The sequence below is a fragment of the Oncorhynchus keta genome, chromosome 26, assembly GCF_023373465.1.
Source record: "Oncorhynchus keta strain PuntledgeMale-10-30-2019 chromosome 26, Oket_V2, whole genome shotgun sequence".
NCBI lineage: Eukaryota > Metazoa > Chordata > Actinopteri > Salmoniformes > Salmonidae > Oncorhynchus > Oncorhynchus keta.
In genome coordinates, this window is record NC_068446.1 from 7,453,803 (window position 1) to 7,470,501 (window position 16,699).

At 48.6% G+C, this 16,699-nt stretch overlaps 1 protein-coding gene across 1 annotated transcript in view; it reads right to left on the reverse strand.

Moving 5' to 3' along the window:
• Window positions 1–5,978: 5,978 nt before the first annotated feature.
• LOC118358630 (microtubule-associated serine/threonine-protein kinase 2) overlaps window positions 5,979–16,699 on the reverse strand; it is a 168,284-nt gene continuing 157,563 nt past the window's right edge. Inside the window, 7 exon segments of the mRNA XM_052480137.1 lie at window positions 5,979–11,728; window positions 11,731–11,889; window positions 12,010–12,203; window positions 12,351–12,490; window positions 12,659–12,781; window positions 12,984–13,210; window positions 13,453–13,662. Coding sequence (XP_052336097.1) covers window positions 9,792–11,728; window positions 11,731–11,889; window positions 12,010–12,203; window positions 12,351–12,490; window positions 12,659–12,781; window positions 12,984–13,210; window positions 13,453–13,662 — 2,990 coding nt within the window. The 3' untranslated portion in view covers window positions 5,979–9,791.

The following is a 16,699-nucleotide window of genomic DNA, read 5'->3' on the forward strand; positions in this document are numbered from 1 at the left end:
AGGTTCATTCATGCATGCTTCAGTGTTGCTTGCCTCGAAGCGAGCATAAAAGGCATTAGCCCATCTGGTAGGCTCGCGTCACTGGACAGCTCGCGGCTGGGTTTCCCTTTTTAATCCGTAATAGTTTGCAAGCCTTGTCACATCCGACGAGCGTCAATGCCGGTGTAGTAGGATTCAATCTTAGTCCTGTATTGACGCTTTGCCAGTTTGATGGTTCGTCGGAGGGCATAGCGGTACTTCTTATAAGCGTCCGGATGGATTAGTGTACCGCTCCTTGAAAGCGGCAGCTCTAGCCTTTAGTTATGTGCGGATGTTGCCTGTAATCCACGGCTTCTGGTATGGATATGTAGGTACGGTCACTGTGGGGACAACGTCGTCGATGCACTTATTGATGAAGCCGGTGACTGAGGTGGTATACTCCTCAATGCCATTGGTTGAATTCCAGAACATATTCCAGTCTGTGCTAGCAAAACAGTCCTATAGTGTAGCATTCGCGTCATCTGACCACTTTCGTATTGAAAGTCACTGGATTGAATTATGGTCAGATTTGCCAAATGGAGGGCGAGGGAGAGCTTTGTATGAATCTCTCTGTGTGGAGTAAAGGTGGTCTAGAGAATTTTACCCTTTGATTGTACATGTGAGATGCTGGTAGAAATTAGATAAAACATATTTCACTTTTCCTGCATTAAAGTCTCCGGCCACAAGGAGTGCCGCTTCTGGATTAGCATTTTCATTGTTACTTATGTCCTTATACAGCTCGTTGAGTGCGGTCTTAGTGGCAGCATCGGTTTGTGGTAGTAAATAGACGGCTAAGAAAAATATAGATGAAACCCCTCTTGGTAGATAGTGTGGTCTACAGAATATCATGAGGTTCTCTACCTCAGGCGAGCAATACCTCAAGACTTCCTTAATATTAGACATCGCGCACCAGCTGTTATTGACAAATAGACACACACCACCACCCTTCATCTTACTGAAAGTAGCTGTTCTGTCCTGCTGATGCATGGAAAACCCAGCCAACTATATGTTATCCATCTGGCCATTCAACCACAACTCGGTGAAACATAAGATATTACAGTTTTTAATGTCCCATTGGTAGGATAATCTGAACGGAGCTCATCCAGTTTATTCTCCAGTGATTGCATTTTGGCCAATATAATGGATGGTAGAGGTGGGTTACCCACTCGCCAATGAATTCTCACAATCTCCGTCCCTGTCCCCTGTCTTTTCTTCACATGAATTTCAGGGATTTGGGCCTGGTCTCGGAGAAACAGTATATCCTTCGCGTCGGACTCATTAACTTCTTGGTGACAGGTGGGCAGTATTGAGTAGCTTGGACGAATAAGGTGCCCTGAGTAAACTGCCTGCTACTCTGTCTCAGATGCTAATATATGCATATTATTAATAGTATTGGATATAAAACACTCCAAAGTTTCTAAAACTGTTTGAATTATGTCTGTGAGTATAACAGAACTCATATGGCAGGCGAAAACCTGAGAAAAATCCAACCAGGAAGTGGGAAATCTGAGGTTTGTAGTTTTTCAACTCTTTGCCATTCCAATATTCAGTGTAAATGGGGTCATATTACACTTCCAAAGGCTTCCACTAGATGTCAACAGTCTTTAGAACTTTGTTTGAGGCTTCTACTGTGAGGTGGGGGCAAATCAGAGGGGATTGAGCCAGGTGTCTGGCAGAGTGCCACAGTCTCGTGAGGCGCGGTCACGAGAGAGTTAGCTCTCATTCCATTGCTTTTCTACAGACAATGGAATTCTCCAGTTGGAACATTATTGAAGATTTATGTTAAAAACATCCTAAAGATTGATTCTATACTTAGTTTGACAAGTTTCTACGACCTGTAATATAACTTTTTGTCCGACGTTCAGCTGGACCTGAACACGCGTTTGGATTTGTTTACCAAACGTCCTAACAAAAGAAGCTATTTGGACATAAGATCATTAAAGGTAAGTGAATATTTATAATGCTATTTCTGACTAATGTTGACTACACAATATGGCGGATATCTATTTGGCTGCTTTGTTGTCTGAATGCTGTACTCAGATTATTGCATGGTTTTCTTTTTCCATAACGTTGCATTAAGGAGAAGTATATATCTTATTCCATGTATAACACTTCTATTTTCATAAACATTTATGATGAGTATTTCTGTAAAATGATGTGGCTCTGCACAATCACCGCATGTTTTACAACTACTGAATGTAACGCGCCAATGTAAAATGAGATTTTTTATATATAAATATGCACTTTAGCGAACAAAACATACATGTATTGTGTAACATAAAGTCCTATGAGTCATCTGATGAAGATCATCAAAGTTTAGTGATTCTTTTTATCTCTATTTGTGCTTTTTGTGACTCTTCTCTTTGGCTGGAAAGATGGCTGTGTTTTTCTGTGACTTGGTGGTGACCTAACATAATCGTTTGTGGTGCTTTCGCTGTAAAGCCTTTTTGAAATCAGATGCTGTGGCAGGATTAACACGAATTTTATCTTTAAAATGGTGTAAAATATTTGTATGCTTGAGGAATTTTAATTATTTCTGTTGTTTTGAATTTGGCGCCCTGCACTTTCACTGGCTGTTGGCGGGGTGGGGTGGGGTGCTACCGTCCCACATATTCCAGAGAGGTTAATTAAGGAAAAAAATCTTCATCCAGTTCGAGGTGAGGAATCATTGTTCTGATATCCAGAAGCTCTTTATGGTCATAAGAGACCATAGTAGCAACATTATGTACAAAATAAGTTACAAACAATGCGAAAAAACACACAAAATAGCACAGTTGGTTAGGAGGCCATAAAACGGAAGCCGTACCCTCCGGCACCATAGAGTCAGTAGTGGTGCGTGGGTAATATCACTGGGGGAAGCAACGTGAGGGATCCAAAAAAGAATGAACGTATGTGTTGAGATAATTGTGTTGTTTGCTCTGTAACCTTTTTTGTATCCCCTTTTTTCTCCCCAATTTCCTGTTATACAATTGTTAGTAGATACTGTCTCATCGCTACAACTCCCGTACGGGCTCGGGAGAGACATGCGTCCTCCGAAAAAGAACCAAGCCGCACTGCTTCTTAACACAGCGCGTTTCCAACCCGGAAGCCAGCCACACCAATGTGTTGGAGGAAGCACCGTACACCTAGGGACCTGGTCAGCGTGCACTGCGCACGGTGCGCCACAGGAGTCGCTAGAGTGTGTGATGAGACAAGGATATCCCTACCGGCCAAACCCTCCCTAACCCGGACGATGCTTGGCCAATTGTGCGTCGCCCCATGGACCCCCCGGTCGCAGCTGGCTGCGACAGAGCCTGGGCTCAAACCCAGAGTCTCTGGTGGCACAGCTTGCACTGCGATGCAGTGCCTTAGACCACTAGACCGCTCTTTAACCTTTTAGTTCATATACATTGCAACTGTGATTTATAGGCCTAAGGCCTGACAATAAGAGAATACAGTGACAAAATGAATTAGACCACACCTTTTTTATTTATTTAACTAGGCAAGTCAGTTAATAAGAACAAACTCTTATTTTCAATGACAGCCTAGGAACAGTAGGTTAACTGCCTTGTTCAGGGGCAGAATGACAGCTTTTGAATTTGTCAGCTCGGGGATTTGATCGAGCAACCTTTCGGTTACAAGTACAACACTCTAAACACTAGACTGCCTCTACCACCTAGAGATGGAGAGACAGTGGTAGAGGGAAGTAAAGGTAGGCACAAGACAAAGGAAGAGAAGTGCGCGTAGGCGGGTAATGAGGTGTGTACTGTGTCATCTGAACGCAGTGTTGGTGTTGATAAGACTGACTGTGTGTGTCCTCCAGGGCAGCAGAGTAGCGGTGCTGTGAAGACGGGATCTTTTATCTTACCTGACATCTTAATTAATCAGTCAGACACTGATAGAGAACCCAGGTGCCCGTACCCATCTCCACACCTCCTCTCCTCAACCCCACCCTGGCCACACCACCTACAAGGGACTCCTCCCACACCCTACACACTCCCATCTGTGGTACCTAATTAACCCCTTCCCACATCAACCCCCCCAACAAACGAAGAGGACAGGTGCACAGACATCAACTATCATACTCTAAAATCCACCACTTACCCCACCTCTGTCCATCCCTTATGGACATACCTCCTCAACATCTCAAAGGGACAAAGAATGGTATATCGCCCTTTTCACACAAAACCCTAAAACAACAATCCATCTCTATGACGTTTTACAATGGCAGCTATTTCATGGACTAATAGTCCCCAAGGCGTCATGGTGTATAGTGGGCGAGGGTAGACGAACAGTTGCCATACATCAGGTGTATTGTGTGTGTGTGTGTGTGTGTGTGTGTGTGTGTGTGTGTGTGTGTGTGTGTGTGTGTGTGTGTACAGTAGCCATACATTAGGGCCTCATTAAGTACCTGGCACCTGGTGCCTACAGACTGGGGAGCAATTAGAGAGAACAGAGTAATGGGATGCCATCCTTCTCTGCCAGGCCTCAGCCAATCGACGGCCATCCTTCTCCGCCAGGCCTCAGCCAATCAACAACTTGCTTTAGCCTTTCACTGTAGTCAGGTGAGTAGTCTACCCTAGAACGGATCAAGAACAACCCAATGTTTCTGTATGGTAAAAGACAGATAAAGTCCTATAACAATAGGGAGAAAGAGATACCACTTTTCTTTCCTCTTCTTAGAGAAAACAACCATTGGTTACCAGGGACTAAGGGTGGTAGGAAAAAGGAAAACTTGAACCACAAAGAAGAGCTTATCGACCCCTTCCACCCCCCTCCCCCGGTAGGTTGTCAGTTGTCAGGATGGCAGTGGCGTGGCCCTGCCTATTGCCACACCGACAGGAATGCATTTGCCGGTCATGTAGAGCTCTGTCAGAGAGGCGATCACCCGCACCGCCTGGCTGTCAACCAGCCAGCTCTAGCTCTCACCCTGTGTGTGACGGGTGGGTGTATGTAGTGTTTCGGTGTAGGCCGGGGGGTATTGTTCCCTGTCAGAGTGCAGCTCACTACCGTCTATGGGCTGTGTGCTGGCATCCCCCAGAGGTTCCTCCCTTCTTCCTCTTACACCTCCACTCTGACAGGTCCCTATGGATGGATTGATGGATGGATGGAGGAATGGACGGACGGGGAAGTGGAGGAGAAAAGGGACCCAATTATCCCGGGCTGTGGTGTCGTTTAAATCAGGCGTTCTGACCCCTGAACCCTGGCTGTCGTGCGTCTCTGGCCCTGGCGGTGTGGTGAGGCTTGCGGTACACATTAGCCTGGGTAAAATGCACTGCAGTCCAGCATCAAGCTGTCTCTCAAGGCCACTAAGAGGCCAGAAATCTTCCAGAGAAGGGCTGGAGAGAGAGACAGACAGTTGGTCTAACCCCCAGATCCTTCCATTTACAGAGCATTACTGTCGCCTCACTCGACTTAACAGACGGCAGGCTACTTTACTGATAAAGAACACGAAAATTAGTTTACAGATAATTTACTGTAATTTCTACCCGTCGGAGGACAGTGGACATGACTGGGACAAATGGCTTAAAAATAAACGCTTCAGAAGGAAGGGCAATTGTAACGATTCAATTTTTTTTACGAGATTTTCCCGAGCAGAGAAAGAGAGAGGGCTGCTACCTTGGTAAAGAGGCGTATGTGTAATCTATTAAAGTGGTGGCAGGGACAGGAGTACAGTTTCATTTATCATCCATTTATCAACACTCGTCTTCCGTCTAACATTTATTGGAGGTAAAAATCCAAATGGTGATTTCAGTTTGTTATGTCAGATGCTGTAAAAGGGAATTGCTATGAATATTAAAAGCACTATTGTGTCAAATGCCCGACAATACATTGTTCTATGGCATTGTTGATCATTTGGGTGAAAATGAAGAGTGCTTACTGTATTTATCTTGTGCCAGAGGCCCACTACAGACCACAGATCATCATCTCATACTATACTCATAAGGAAATAATGACAATAATAAACAATCACAACAAAGTTACATAAAAAAAACTTTATTATTAAGATAAGGTAGGATTAACAACAGCATGCGGTTACCACAACGGAACATAAAAAGATATTGCACTGGCTTTACTCTAGCAATCTTTATTTTTTTAACCCTTCTCAGGCAGATCCTCACTCCTCTCCTTCACACTTTTCCGCTTCGAACACACTGGACACACAAATGATTACACACGGCCATTAAAATACTGGCCGAGAAAACCCCCCCAGAAGTCCAGTCCGTAGTATAGAGTCAATTGTATTTTCTACCTTCAGTTCAGTTGAGTGGCATTGGTCTCTACACACTGACGGTGGACAGCTATGGGCTTTGCCTCACTCTGCACACTGCGGATACAGTAAAAACACATCCTGGATGGATCTCTGTCTTTTAGAGATCTAGTGAGGTCAAAACACTGGGAGGTCCAGGGTGGAGGTTACGCACAGGGTTAACAGAGAGAGGGAGTGCCCCTATGGCCGGTGGTTACCGTGGCTTCGGGCTCTGGGGGAGGCCTAGTTGAAAATTGGAGGCGACGGTCCCAGGCTAGGCGTAGGCAGTGTTTTGTTTGGCTGAATTTGCTGTGTGTGTGTGTGTGTGTGCTAGGAGCATGGGGCAGCACACATCCCCGGGCTAGAGATTAATGACTCCACCAGGGAAACTGACACTTGACTTGACTTTCAGACAGATGGCCGGACGATCATCATCACACATGGGACTGTGTGTGTGTGTGTGTGTGTGAGAGAGAGAGAGAGAGAGAGAGAGAGTGTGTGTGTGTGTGTGTGTGAGTGATACAACATTAAGTGTTTGCTGTCAGGGGATGGTGAGGCTGGCGCCGGGCGGTGGAGGATGGCACTCATATTGATCAGAGAGAATAGCAGCTGTCCATGTAGCAATAACGACAGGACCACCTGCAGAGCCTACCAGATGGGAGGATGCCTGGGTGATATGCAAGTGGTTAAATCGTAGCGCTAAGCTTGGCCGATATGTCCCTGTGACAAATGACAGCAGGTAGCTCTCTGTGAGGCCTATACCTCACCAACTAATCTACCTATCTCACCTCGATCCTTCGGCACGAGAGGAGACAACTATTTGCACTGCAGGTGATTTAGGACGTTGCCAAAATGGCACCCCATTTCCCTTATAGTGCACTACTTTTGACCAGGGCCCAACCTTTAAACATGACGTGCTGTTCCTCCACATTAACATTGTCTGTGATACATCAGTGGTTAGGTTTACATTACAATGTGCATGTAAAGACCACGACAAGCTCGTCACCCTGGTATAATCCGGGGTAACTTTAGCATGTGGAAAGGCTGTCGGCATTGATAATGATCACTCTGTTACAGGGGTGGATTGCAAGTGGAACGGAGGACTCCGGATGAGAAAGATAGAAGAACAACATGTAAACATATTACACAGATCGGAAGGTCAGTCAACGGGGTTGTACAGATAGTCCTGGACAGATATAGTCCTGTCTCACCCTCAGTCATCCCAGAGCCGCTCTCTGCAACATCTCCAACAGCAACGTAAACTTTGCAGGACACACTGTGGACCGACACGCATACAGAGGGAGATTTGACCTCGCACACCAAAAATCATTTAGATGTACGATGTAGGTAGTCACATGGCCATGGTCTTGCACCGTGAAAGCATCCCCTCTTTGCACACTAACAGACACACTCACAAACACTCACACACAGAGCAGTGGCACACACGATCATAGGGGTGTTCAGCTCACTGATTGGTCGACATTGTCGTGGCTGACCTAAAAGCCAGGGATCTGGTTGGCCCTTTTTTATTTAGTTGACGTTTCCATTTGACAGAGATAAAAAGGGTTGTGCAAAGCCCACGCTCCTACAGGCCCGTCCCGACCCTATAGGCCAACTGAGACATCAGTCGAGCATCAGGCCTATCAGGGACAGGCAGTGCTAACAGGTGTAACTAACAAAGTCTACCCTAACTAAAACACACACAAAAACAGACCTTTAAATATTTGTATATATACATCTGACAGCCAGACGACAATACATACTCTTGCACGCATATAGAAAGTAAAGTCTGCTAGCTTTACAGGATAAGAGGCGTAACACAGAGGAGAACACAGCGAGTTGGTCCAGATACAAAGTCAAATCAACACCTTTAGTGGCTGATAAAAACAGAGGGCTAGAAATAAAGATAATGGTCCATTTGGATGTGGAAAACCACTGGTTGTCATAATACAGTTTATAGGTGGCTGCCTACTGTAGTACTTCTGACTGGCCCGTAAACAGACCTGTGAGCTGACTTCCTTGCCTCGGTTACCGAGGAGTCTGGGTGATCGAGCTTCTGCCTGGTACACAAACCCAAATCTCTTTTACTAGATCCGACGGTACCTCATCTTTAACCACTTGACTCTGATCTCATCACTGCGTCGGTCTGTGTGGTTGACCAAACAAGATGCGATCAAATCAGACCAGGGACCAGATCGACCAGTTGTCCCCAGGGCAGTCTGTGACCAGATCGACCAGTTGTCCCCAGGGCAGCCTGTGACCGGATCACCGGAACCTCCCCACCTCACCTGTAGTCCATCCTATGTAAAGGCTGTGATATGAACATCCTACTTTTCCTTTATCATTTAAAAAACATGTCCCTTGAGTCGGGGGGGTGTAGATTTGGCGAGGCTATCATGCAGCTACAAGGTGAATGGCTAGGCTAGGTATCCTAGCTACCACGACACATGCTCACACCCACATAGAGCTCTATTCGTGTACACTTGGCGGGTCCAGCTATAGTCATGGAAGGGCCAGTGGAGCGCATGGGGAAGGAGTTTACCGTGGAGCGCTATGATATACAACACAAAATTATTATTATTATTATTAAAAACACCGCTTTAGTAGACATTGACAGCCGCTTCATTAAAATAGTGTGTTATACAGGGATGAGAGGGTTCTCTAGCCAGCCCGCAGTATTATATTGTTAGAGAGACAGAGTGCAGCGTTAGACCATGAGGGAGTAATAATAATAATACACAATGTAATTTGCCTTTTTGTAAACTGCTGAGTGTGTAAACGTGAGCAATGCAGATGGTTTCATTAACAGACTGTAATGTATTTTATAGTGATTGCGAAGCACACGCTACTTTTATTGCTGAGATACACCCTTTCCAGTCACGGACGACTGGAGACACACGCAGGCAGGGTGGTGGGGTGGGGTGCCATTTTGTTTATAAGGCACGACCTGATCTATTGGCTAGCTAAGAACGCACGTCGGACTACTGGAACTACAAGGGGAAAGGTAACGAGGCAGTATACTAGAAAAACCCATTAGTGCAGGCGTTTGTTAATCCTTCCCTGTGGATCAGTGAACTAACACGGTTTATTTCTAGCCCCCCCCGTGTTTCTTTGCGGGGAGAAACAAACACAGACTGACTTCACAGGAACATTAATCCATGAATGATAAAACACAGAAGAAGAAGAACAAGAGAGGCACAGCGAGCCTGGATGCCTCTGGGACACAGTCAGGGCAAAGATCTATCCCCAATCTCACTCTCTCTCTCTCTCTCTCTCTCTCTCTCTCTCTCTCTCTCTCTCTCTCTCTCTCTCTCTCTCTCTCTCTCTCTCTCTCTCTCTCTCTCTCTCTCTCTCTCTCTCTCTCTCTCTCTCTCTCTCTCTCTCTCTCTCTCTTTCTCGCTCTTGCTCTCCCTCATAATGATTTGCGTGTTGCAAAATGTTTTGAATAAATTATTATTCTCATGCAGTTGTTTGTGGATTTAAGATTAAAATCTCGTGACAGCAGTCTGTATCGTCATGGGTGTTTCTTGAGTCTTGTTTTCTGCTACGTCTTCTTGCTGCTGGTTTTGTCCTGTGGGGTGGAGGCTGCGGAGGCAGGGTTGGGTCTCCGTGGGGCAGCTGGGTCTGGCCTCTTGCACTGCTCCGAGGCTGCAGTAGTGGTCTGGGTGGGTGTGTTGGTGGGCCCCTGCCTTGGTGCAGTAACAGCTGTAATGGCTGGAGTCTCCCTACTGCCTCGTAACCCCATCAATGTCCTCTCTGGGTGGTCCTGGGGTCCCGGGGCACAGTCTTTAGGAGGGGAGGCCCTCCTCTGTGGAGGGGGAGGGGGGGCTGGCTCAGTTTTGTAAGAGGGCTGCCGGGAGGGAGACTGGGAGGACAGGCGGGGCGGTGGCTGAGGGGCTTGGTGTCTAAAGGGGGAGGGGGAGAGGGGTGTGGTGGTGGTAAGGGGTGAGTCAGGTGTGGTCTTGGGGTGAGAGGGTTTCTGGTTCTGGTCTTTGGCCCTCTCAAAAGCCTCCTTGGCCCCAGGGATAGTGAGTTTGACGGGGCCCAGGAAGCTCTTAGCCACAGTGGCTAGCTGGGACACAACCTTATCCACCCCACTCTCTGACCCTGACACTTGGGCTGGGGGGCTGGGAATGGCGTAGGATGGGGTGGGGTAGGCTGGGGTGGCGTAGGCCGCAGCGGCGGCGGCAGCAGCAGCCTGCCTCCGGTTGTCGGCCTCCTTTTTCTCCTTGGTGATGCCTGGGGAAGAGATGGGTGTGTGGGCTATGTATCTGCCATCTATGGATCCAGTGGGGCTGGATCTGGGGGCCTCCAGGCCAGAGTCTCTCTCCTCACTCCATAACCCAGGACTACTGCTCTTCCCTCTGGGCTCAGGTAGTTTGGGGCTCCTCCATTCCTGATGTGAAGATGGAGCAGCAGGCTTCAGGAAGGTGTCCTTACTGATGGAGATGAAAGCACTGCCGGGTGTGGCGAAGGTGCTGGACAGGGGGCTCTGGGTGAACTTGGAGCTGGTGTCTGGAGCCTTCCCCTCTCTCCTCCCACAGTCATCTGAGGAGGCTGAGCCGCTGTCTTTCCCTCCCAGCGAAGGAGCACCTTGAGTGGGCTTGTGTTCGGGGATTGTGGAGGGTATGGTGGCTCTGCTGGGCAGCAGGGTGGAGGAGGGGGACAGACACATGGAGGGGAGGGTGCCCCCGGGTCCCGTGCGGGTGGCGGTGGCCATGACGGAGGTGGGGCGGAGCAGCGGGGGGGTGAAAGTACAGGTGTTCCTGCCCCTCCCGTCCTGGCTGTCCTCCGACCCCTCGTCTGTCTCGTCCTCTGAAGAGTCCACCTCGTGGATAGCATCCTGCTTCTGCAGTGACTCCCTCCTCTCAGCCCGGTCCTGTCTAATGGCTGACAGCTTGTCCTTCAGCTTGCTCTTCCCGGGGGCCAGCCCCAGGGACCCGGCTGTCGGTCCGACGTCCCCCTCCTGACGCCCCAGCTTCCTGCTGGAGGAGGAGTGTTTCTGCAGGCTGCCCTTCTCCACGGGGCCCCCGCGACCCCCCACCCCTGTCCCCACCCCCAGCACCCCCTCTCTCTCCCCAGCGGACTCCTGCAGGATCTGCAGACTGGGGTCTCTCTGAAGCATCTCCTTCTTAAACTCCTGGTGGGAGATGTCCAGGCTGTGTTTACGTCCTGTCACCGCTAGAGGCAGCTTCTTGTCACCTCCGGACCCCGACGCAGAGGGAGAGGAGGAGGAGGAGGAGGAGGAGAGGGAGGAGGCGAGCTTCTCGGTGGATTGTACTCGTTTGAGGAGTGGGGAGCGGGGGGGTTCAGTGCTCTTGGGCCTGGAGATATGCCTGACCAGAGGAGGGGAGGAGTGGAGTTTCACGGGGAAAGACTGGCCCATAGAGGAGGAGCCCACAGCATGGCTGGGCAGGGGGGAGGGAGAACGTTGGGGGGAGGTGCTCTGCAGGGTGGGGGAGGGGGTGCGGGCCAGGGGGATAGGGGGATGTTGCCGGCTGACTTGCGTCGAGGGGAACGGTACTGGCGCTGGAGCTTGGGGGCGAGGCCATGGAGGGAGCTGGGCCGGATGTGACCGGAGCTGGCTGGGGAGTTTGGAACACTGGAGCTGGGAGAGCTGCTCTGAGAAGAGTTTCCCCCTACTGAGAAAACACAACACACACAGTCAGACCTTTACGCATTTATAATCATCACCTTTTATGACCTTTTCAAGACCTTGTGCAAGGTTTGTGTTTGTAGCCCCGTGTGTGTGTGTATCTTACCAGAGTGTGCAGAGTCAGGCGTGGAGCGGTAGCCAGGTGTAGGTGACCTGGGGGACAGGTTGTGTGTGGGGGACCCTGGTCCACTCTCTCCAGAAGACAGGGAGCGGTTGAGAGAGGATAGACTACGGCTGGTGTGGAGCAGAGACGCCTGCTTGGTGATCTTCCTGAACAGAGAGTTCCTCTTCTTGCCACTGCTAATGGAAACACACACGCACACAGCTGAAGAGTTAAAAAGACACAAACAAACAATCCATTGAACAGAATTTATGTTCCGTCTAACTTGACTTCTGAGAGGAACGGTGCATGGTAAGTGTGTGAGATCCCTCAGCTAAGAGACCAACCTTTCCTGGCCTCCATCTTTGGTCTTGGTCTTTTTGTTGCGACGCGCCATCTTGGATTTGGAGCTGGTCTTGCGGGCGGGGCCTACCTTGATGGAGGTGTTCTCAAAGGGCGTGGCTGAGACGGACACCTTACCACCGCTCTGAGGGTAAGAGACAACACGTATAAGACAGGACCCCCTCAGATTGTCTCGTCCATTTTTTGCCACCTCATATTTTTGTTGTGCATGGCTCCCTCGCCCCCCCAACAAGTGTGTGTGTGTGTGTGTGTGTGTGTGTGTGTGTGTGTGTGTGTGTGTGTGTGTGTGTACCTTGAGGATGAGCTCTACCACCTCAGTGTGGACCAGGCCGTGGACAGCCTCCCCGTTCACATGAGTGATGAGGTCTCCTTCTCTCAGCCCTGCATCATGGGCTGGACCACCCTCCTCCACATGCTGAGAGAGACAGAGAGGGAGAGAGATGGAGGGAGAGAAAAATGGAGAGAGAGAGGGAGAAAGATTGAAAATATACAACATGGCAACTCACTGGTAACTCTGTCTTTGAATCGGATGAAGAACCGGATAACTAGTAGTAAATCTCCTTTAGTTTGAGGTAATAAGCGTAAAGCAGCCAGTGATGTTTGGGCCTACTACTCACCCAGACTATGTGATGTACGGTGTAGATATCTGTGTCTCCCATGTACACCCTGATGGCCCGGAGGGTGAAGCCGTACTTCTTGCCCGCCCGGTGGATGATGATGGGGGGTTTGATGTTGACTACGGCCGGCGAAAGGTCTCTACTCGGGGAGGAGTCTCTGGATGAGGGATTGGAGGAGAGGGAGTGGGGTGACATGGGGCTGGCCAATGGGGAGGCTCCATGGTGGTCTAATGAGAGGGGAGAGGAGATTTGATAGGGAGAGCAGACCAGTAGTAAATAGAGTATATACATACACACCTGTATTATATTACCAACAGTTGTACCTCAAGTTTTAAATGCTAACCAAGAACCAATAACCTCAAAACAGAAAGAAATGCTAACAGAAACAATAACTCGGAAAAAAGTACTCAGACGCGCCCACACCACACACACACTAATTATCCCTCCCCACACACACCCCCATGTGTACCTGGAGGGATCATGAGTGAGAGCGTAGTTGCGGAGGCAGACTTGATGACCTTGTTGAGGGGTCTGGACTGGGTGTGTTTGTCCGTGTCTCCAGACAACAGTCTGTGGCGGGCCCTCCGAACTGCCAGGTCACTGATGGCCTTAGGGGTAGAGGTAGAGCTGTCTGCTCCCGACACTGTACCACGCTCCCACACATCTCCTGAACTACCTGCTATGGAGAGAGAGGGGGGGAGGAAGGGCGCAGAAGAATAGAGAGGTAAATATAGAGAAAATAGAGTACCAGGTGTATAGCAACAACAAAAAATAGAAGTGCACCTATAAATCAGTGTAAATCGATTGCAGAGTATATTTATTTGGACAGTGAAGCAAAAATGTGGCTCCCACGCCTCCGCATTTTGGATTTGAGATCAAATGTCTCATGAAGGGACATTTCAAGGTGACAGTTCAGAATGGCCACTTTTTATTTGTGGCCCTGTGTGGCTCAGTTGGTAGCGCATGGCACTTGCGATGCCAGGAATGTGGGTTCGATTCCCGGGACCACCCATACGTAGAATGTATGCACACATGACTGTAAGTCGCTTTGGATAAAAGCGTCTGCTAAATGGCATATATATATATAAGTTGGCTGGATGTCCTTTGAGGGGTGGACCATTCGTGATACACACGGGAAACTGTTGAACGGGGAAAATCCAGCAGCATTGCAGTTCTTTACACACTCAAAACAATACACCTGGCATCTACTGGCACGTACATATGTTGTCTTTCCCATTCACCCGCTGGATGGCACACAGACACAATCCATATCTCAATTGTTTCTACGCTTAAAAATCCTTATTTAACCTGTCTCCTCCCCTTCATCCACACTGGTTGGATTTAACAAGTGACATCAATAAGGGATCATATCTTTCACCTGGATTCACCTGGTCAGTCTAAGTCATGGAATGTGTTCCTAATGTTTTGTACACTCAGTGTATTTTGCCAAATAGTAACTGAATAATGACTGGAGTAATTTTATTTCTAAAGCCTCATTTGAACGGGATACGTTTTACTGGGGGAGGTCGGGTAGAGTAATTATGTGCTTGAGCACAAAACACCACATCTGTAATTTTAGTCACGTGAGAATCTGTCATGTCAGTAATTTTCACATGGCGGGAGAGTAATAATTCCAGCCAGAATAACCTACTGTTTTTTGGCAAACTCCAAGGTCCTCTGATAATACTTATCCAGTGAGAATTGACATTGCTGTGTTTTGAGAGGTATTACAGTGTTTAACAGGTGCTGGTCACAGTTTGGGTAATAACATTTTTACCAGCATGTTAAATGTGCAACCAGAGGGGAAAAAAACTCGAGACCACCTTTACTCCACACACAGTACACACAGTACAAAGCTCTCCCTTGCCCTCCATTTGGCAAATCTAACCATAATTCTATCTTCCTGATTCCTGCTTACAAGCAAAAACGAAATCAGGGAGCACCAGTGACTCGGTCAATAAGGAAGTGGTCAGAGGAAGCAGATGCTAAACTACCGGACTGTTTTGCTAGCACAGACTGGAATATGTTCCGTGATTCTTCCGATCGCATTGAGGAGTACACCACATCAGTCACTGGCTTCATGAATAAGTGCACTGATGACCTCATCCCCACAGTGACCGTACGTACATACCCCAACCAGAAGCCATGGATTAGAGGCAACGTCCGCACTGAGGTAAAGGGTAGAGCTGACGCTTTCAAGGAGCGGGACTCTAATCTGGACGCCTATAAGAAATCCCCCTATGCCCTCCGACAAACCATCAAACAGGCAAAGTGTCAATACAGGGCTGAGATTGAACCCTTCTACACTGGCTCCAAAGCTCGTCGGATGTGGTAGGACTTGCAAGCTATTACAGACGACATGCTCAGTTCGAGGCTCAGTTCGAGGCAAGCAACACTGAAGCACGCATGAGAGCATCAGCTGTTCCCGACTACTGTGTGATCAAACTCTCCATAGCCGATGTGAGTAAGACCTTTAAACAGGTCAACATTCACAAGGCCGCGTGGCCAGACAGATTACCAGGATGTGTACTCCGAGCATGCGCTGAGTAACTGGCAAGCATCTTCACTGACATTTTCAACCTGTCCCTGACCGAGTCTGTAATACCAACATGTTTCAAGCAGACCACCATAGTCCCTGTGCCCAATAACACTAAGGTAATCTGCCTAAATGACTACCAACCGGTAGCACTCACATCTGTAGCCATAAAGTGCTTTGAAAGGCTGGTCATGGCTCACATCAACACCATTTTCCCAGAGACCCTAGACCCACTACAATTTGCATACCGCCCTAACAGATCCACAGATGATGCAATCTCTATTGCACTCCACACTGCCCTTTCCCACCTGTACAAAAGGAACACCTACGTGAGTATGCTATATATAGACTACAGCACAGCGTTCAACACCATAGTGCCCTCAAAGCTCATAAATAAGCTATGGACCCTGGGACTAAACACCTCCCTCTGCAACTGGATCCTGGACTACCTGACAGGCCGCCCCCAGGTGGTAAGGGTAGGTAACAACACATCTGCCACGCTGATCCGCAACACCGGAAATCCTCTCAGGGGTGCGTGCTCAGTCCCCTCCTGTACTCCCTGTTCACCCATGACTGCATGGCAAGGCACGACTCCAACACCATCATTTAGTTTGCCGATGACACAACATCCTGATTACCAACAACGATGAGACAGCCTATAGGTGGAGGTGGTCATAGACCTGGTCGTGTGGTGCCAGGATAACAACCTGATCAATGTGATCAATACAAAAGGAGAAAACTGTGGACTACAAGAAAATGTGGACAGAGCACGCCCCCATTCTTATCGATGGGGCTGTAGTGGAGCAGGTTGAGAGCTTCAAGTTCCTTGGTGTTCACATCACCAACAAACTATCATGGTCCAAACATACCAAGACAGTCGTGAAGAGGGCACGACAAAGCCTATTCCCCCTCGGGTGACTGAAAAGATTTGGCATGGGTCCTCAGATCCTCAAAAAGTTATACAGCTGCGCCATCGAGAGTATCCTGACGGGTTGCATCACTGCCTGGTATGGCAACTGCTCAGCCTCTGACCACAAGGCACTATAGAGGGTAGTGCGTACGGCCCAGTAAATCTCTGGTGCCAAGCTTCCTACCATCCAGGACCTCTATACCAGGCTTCTACCCCCAAGCCATAAGAGTCCTGAACAGCTAATCGAAAGGCTACCCAGACTATTTGCAA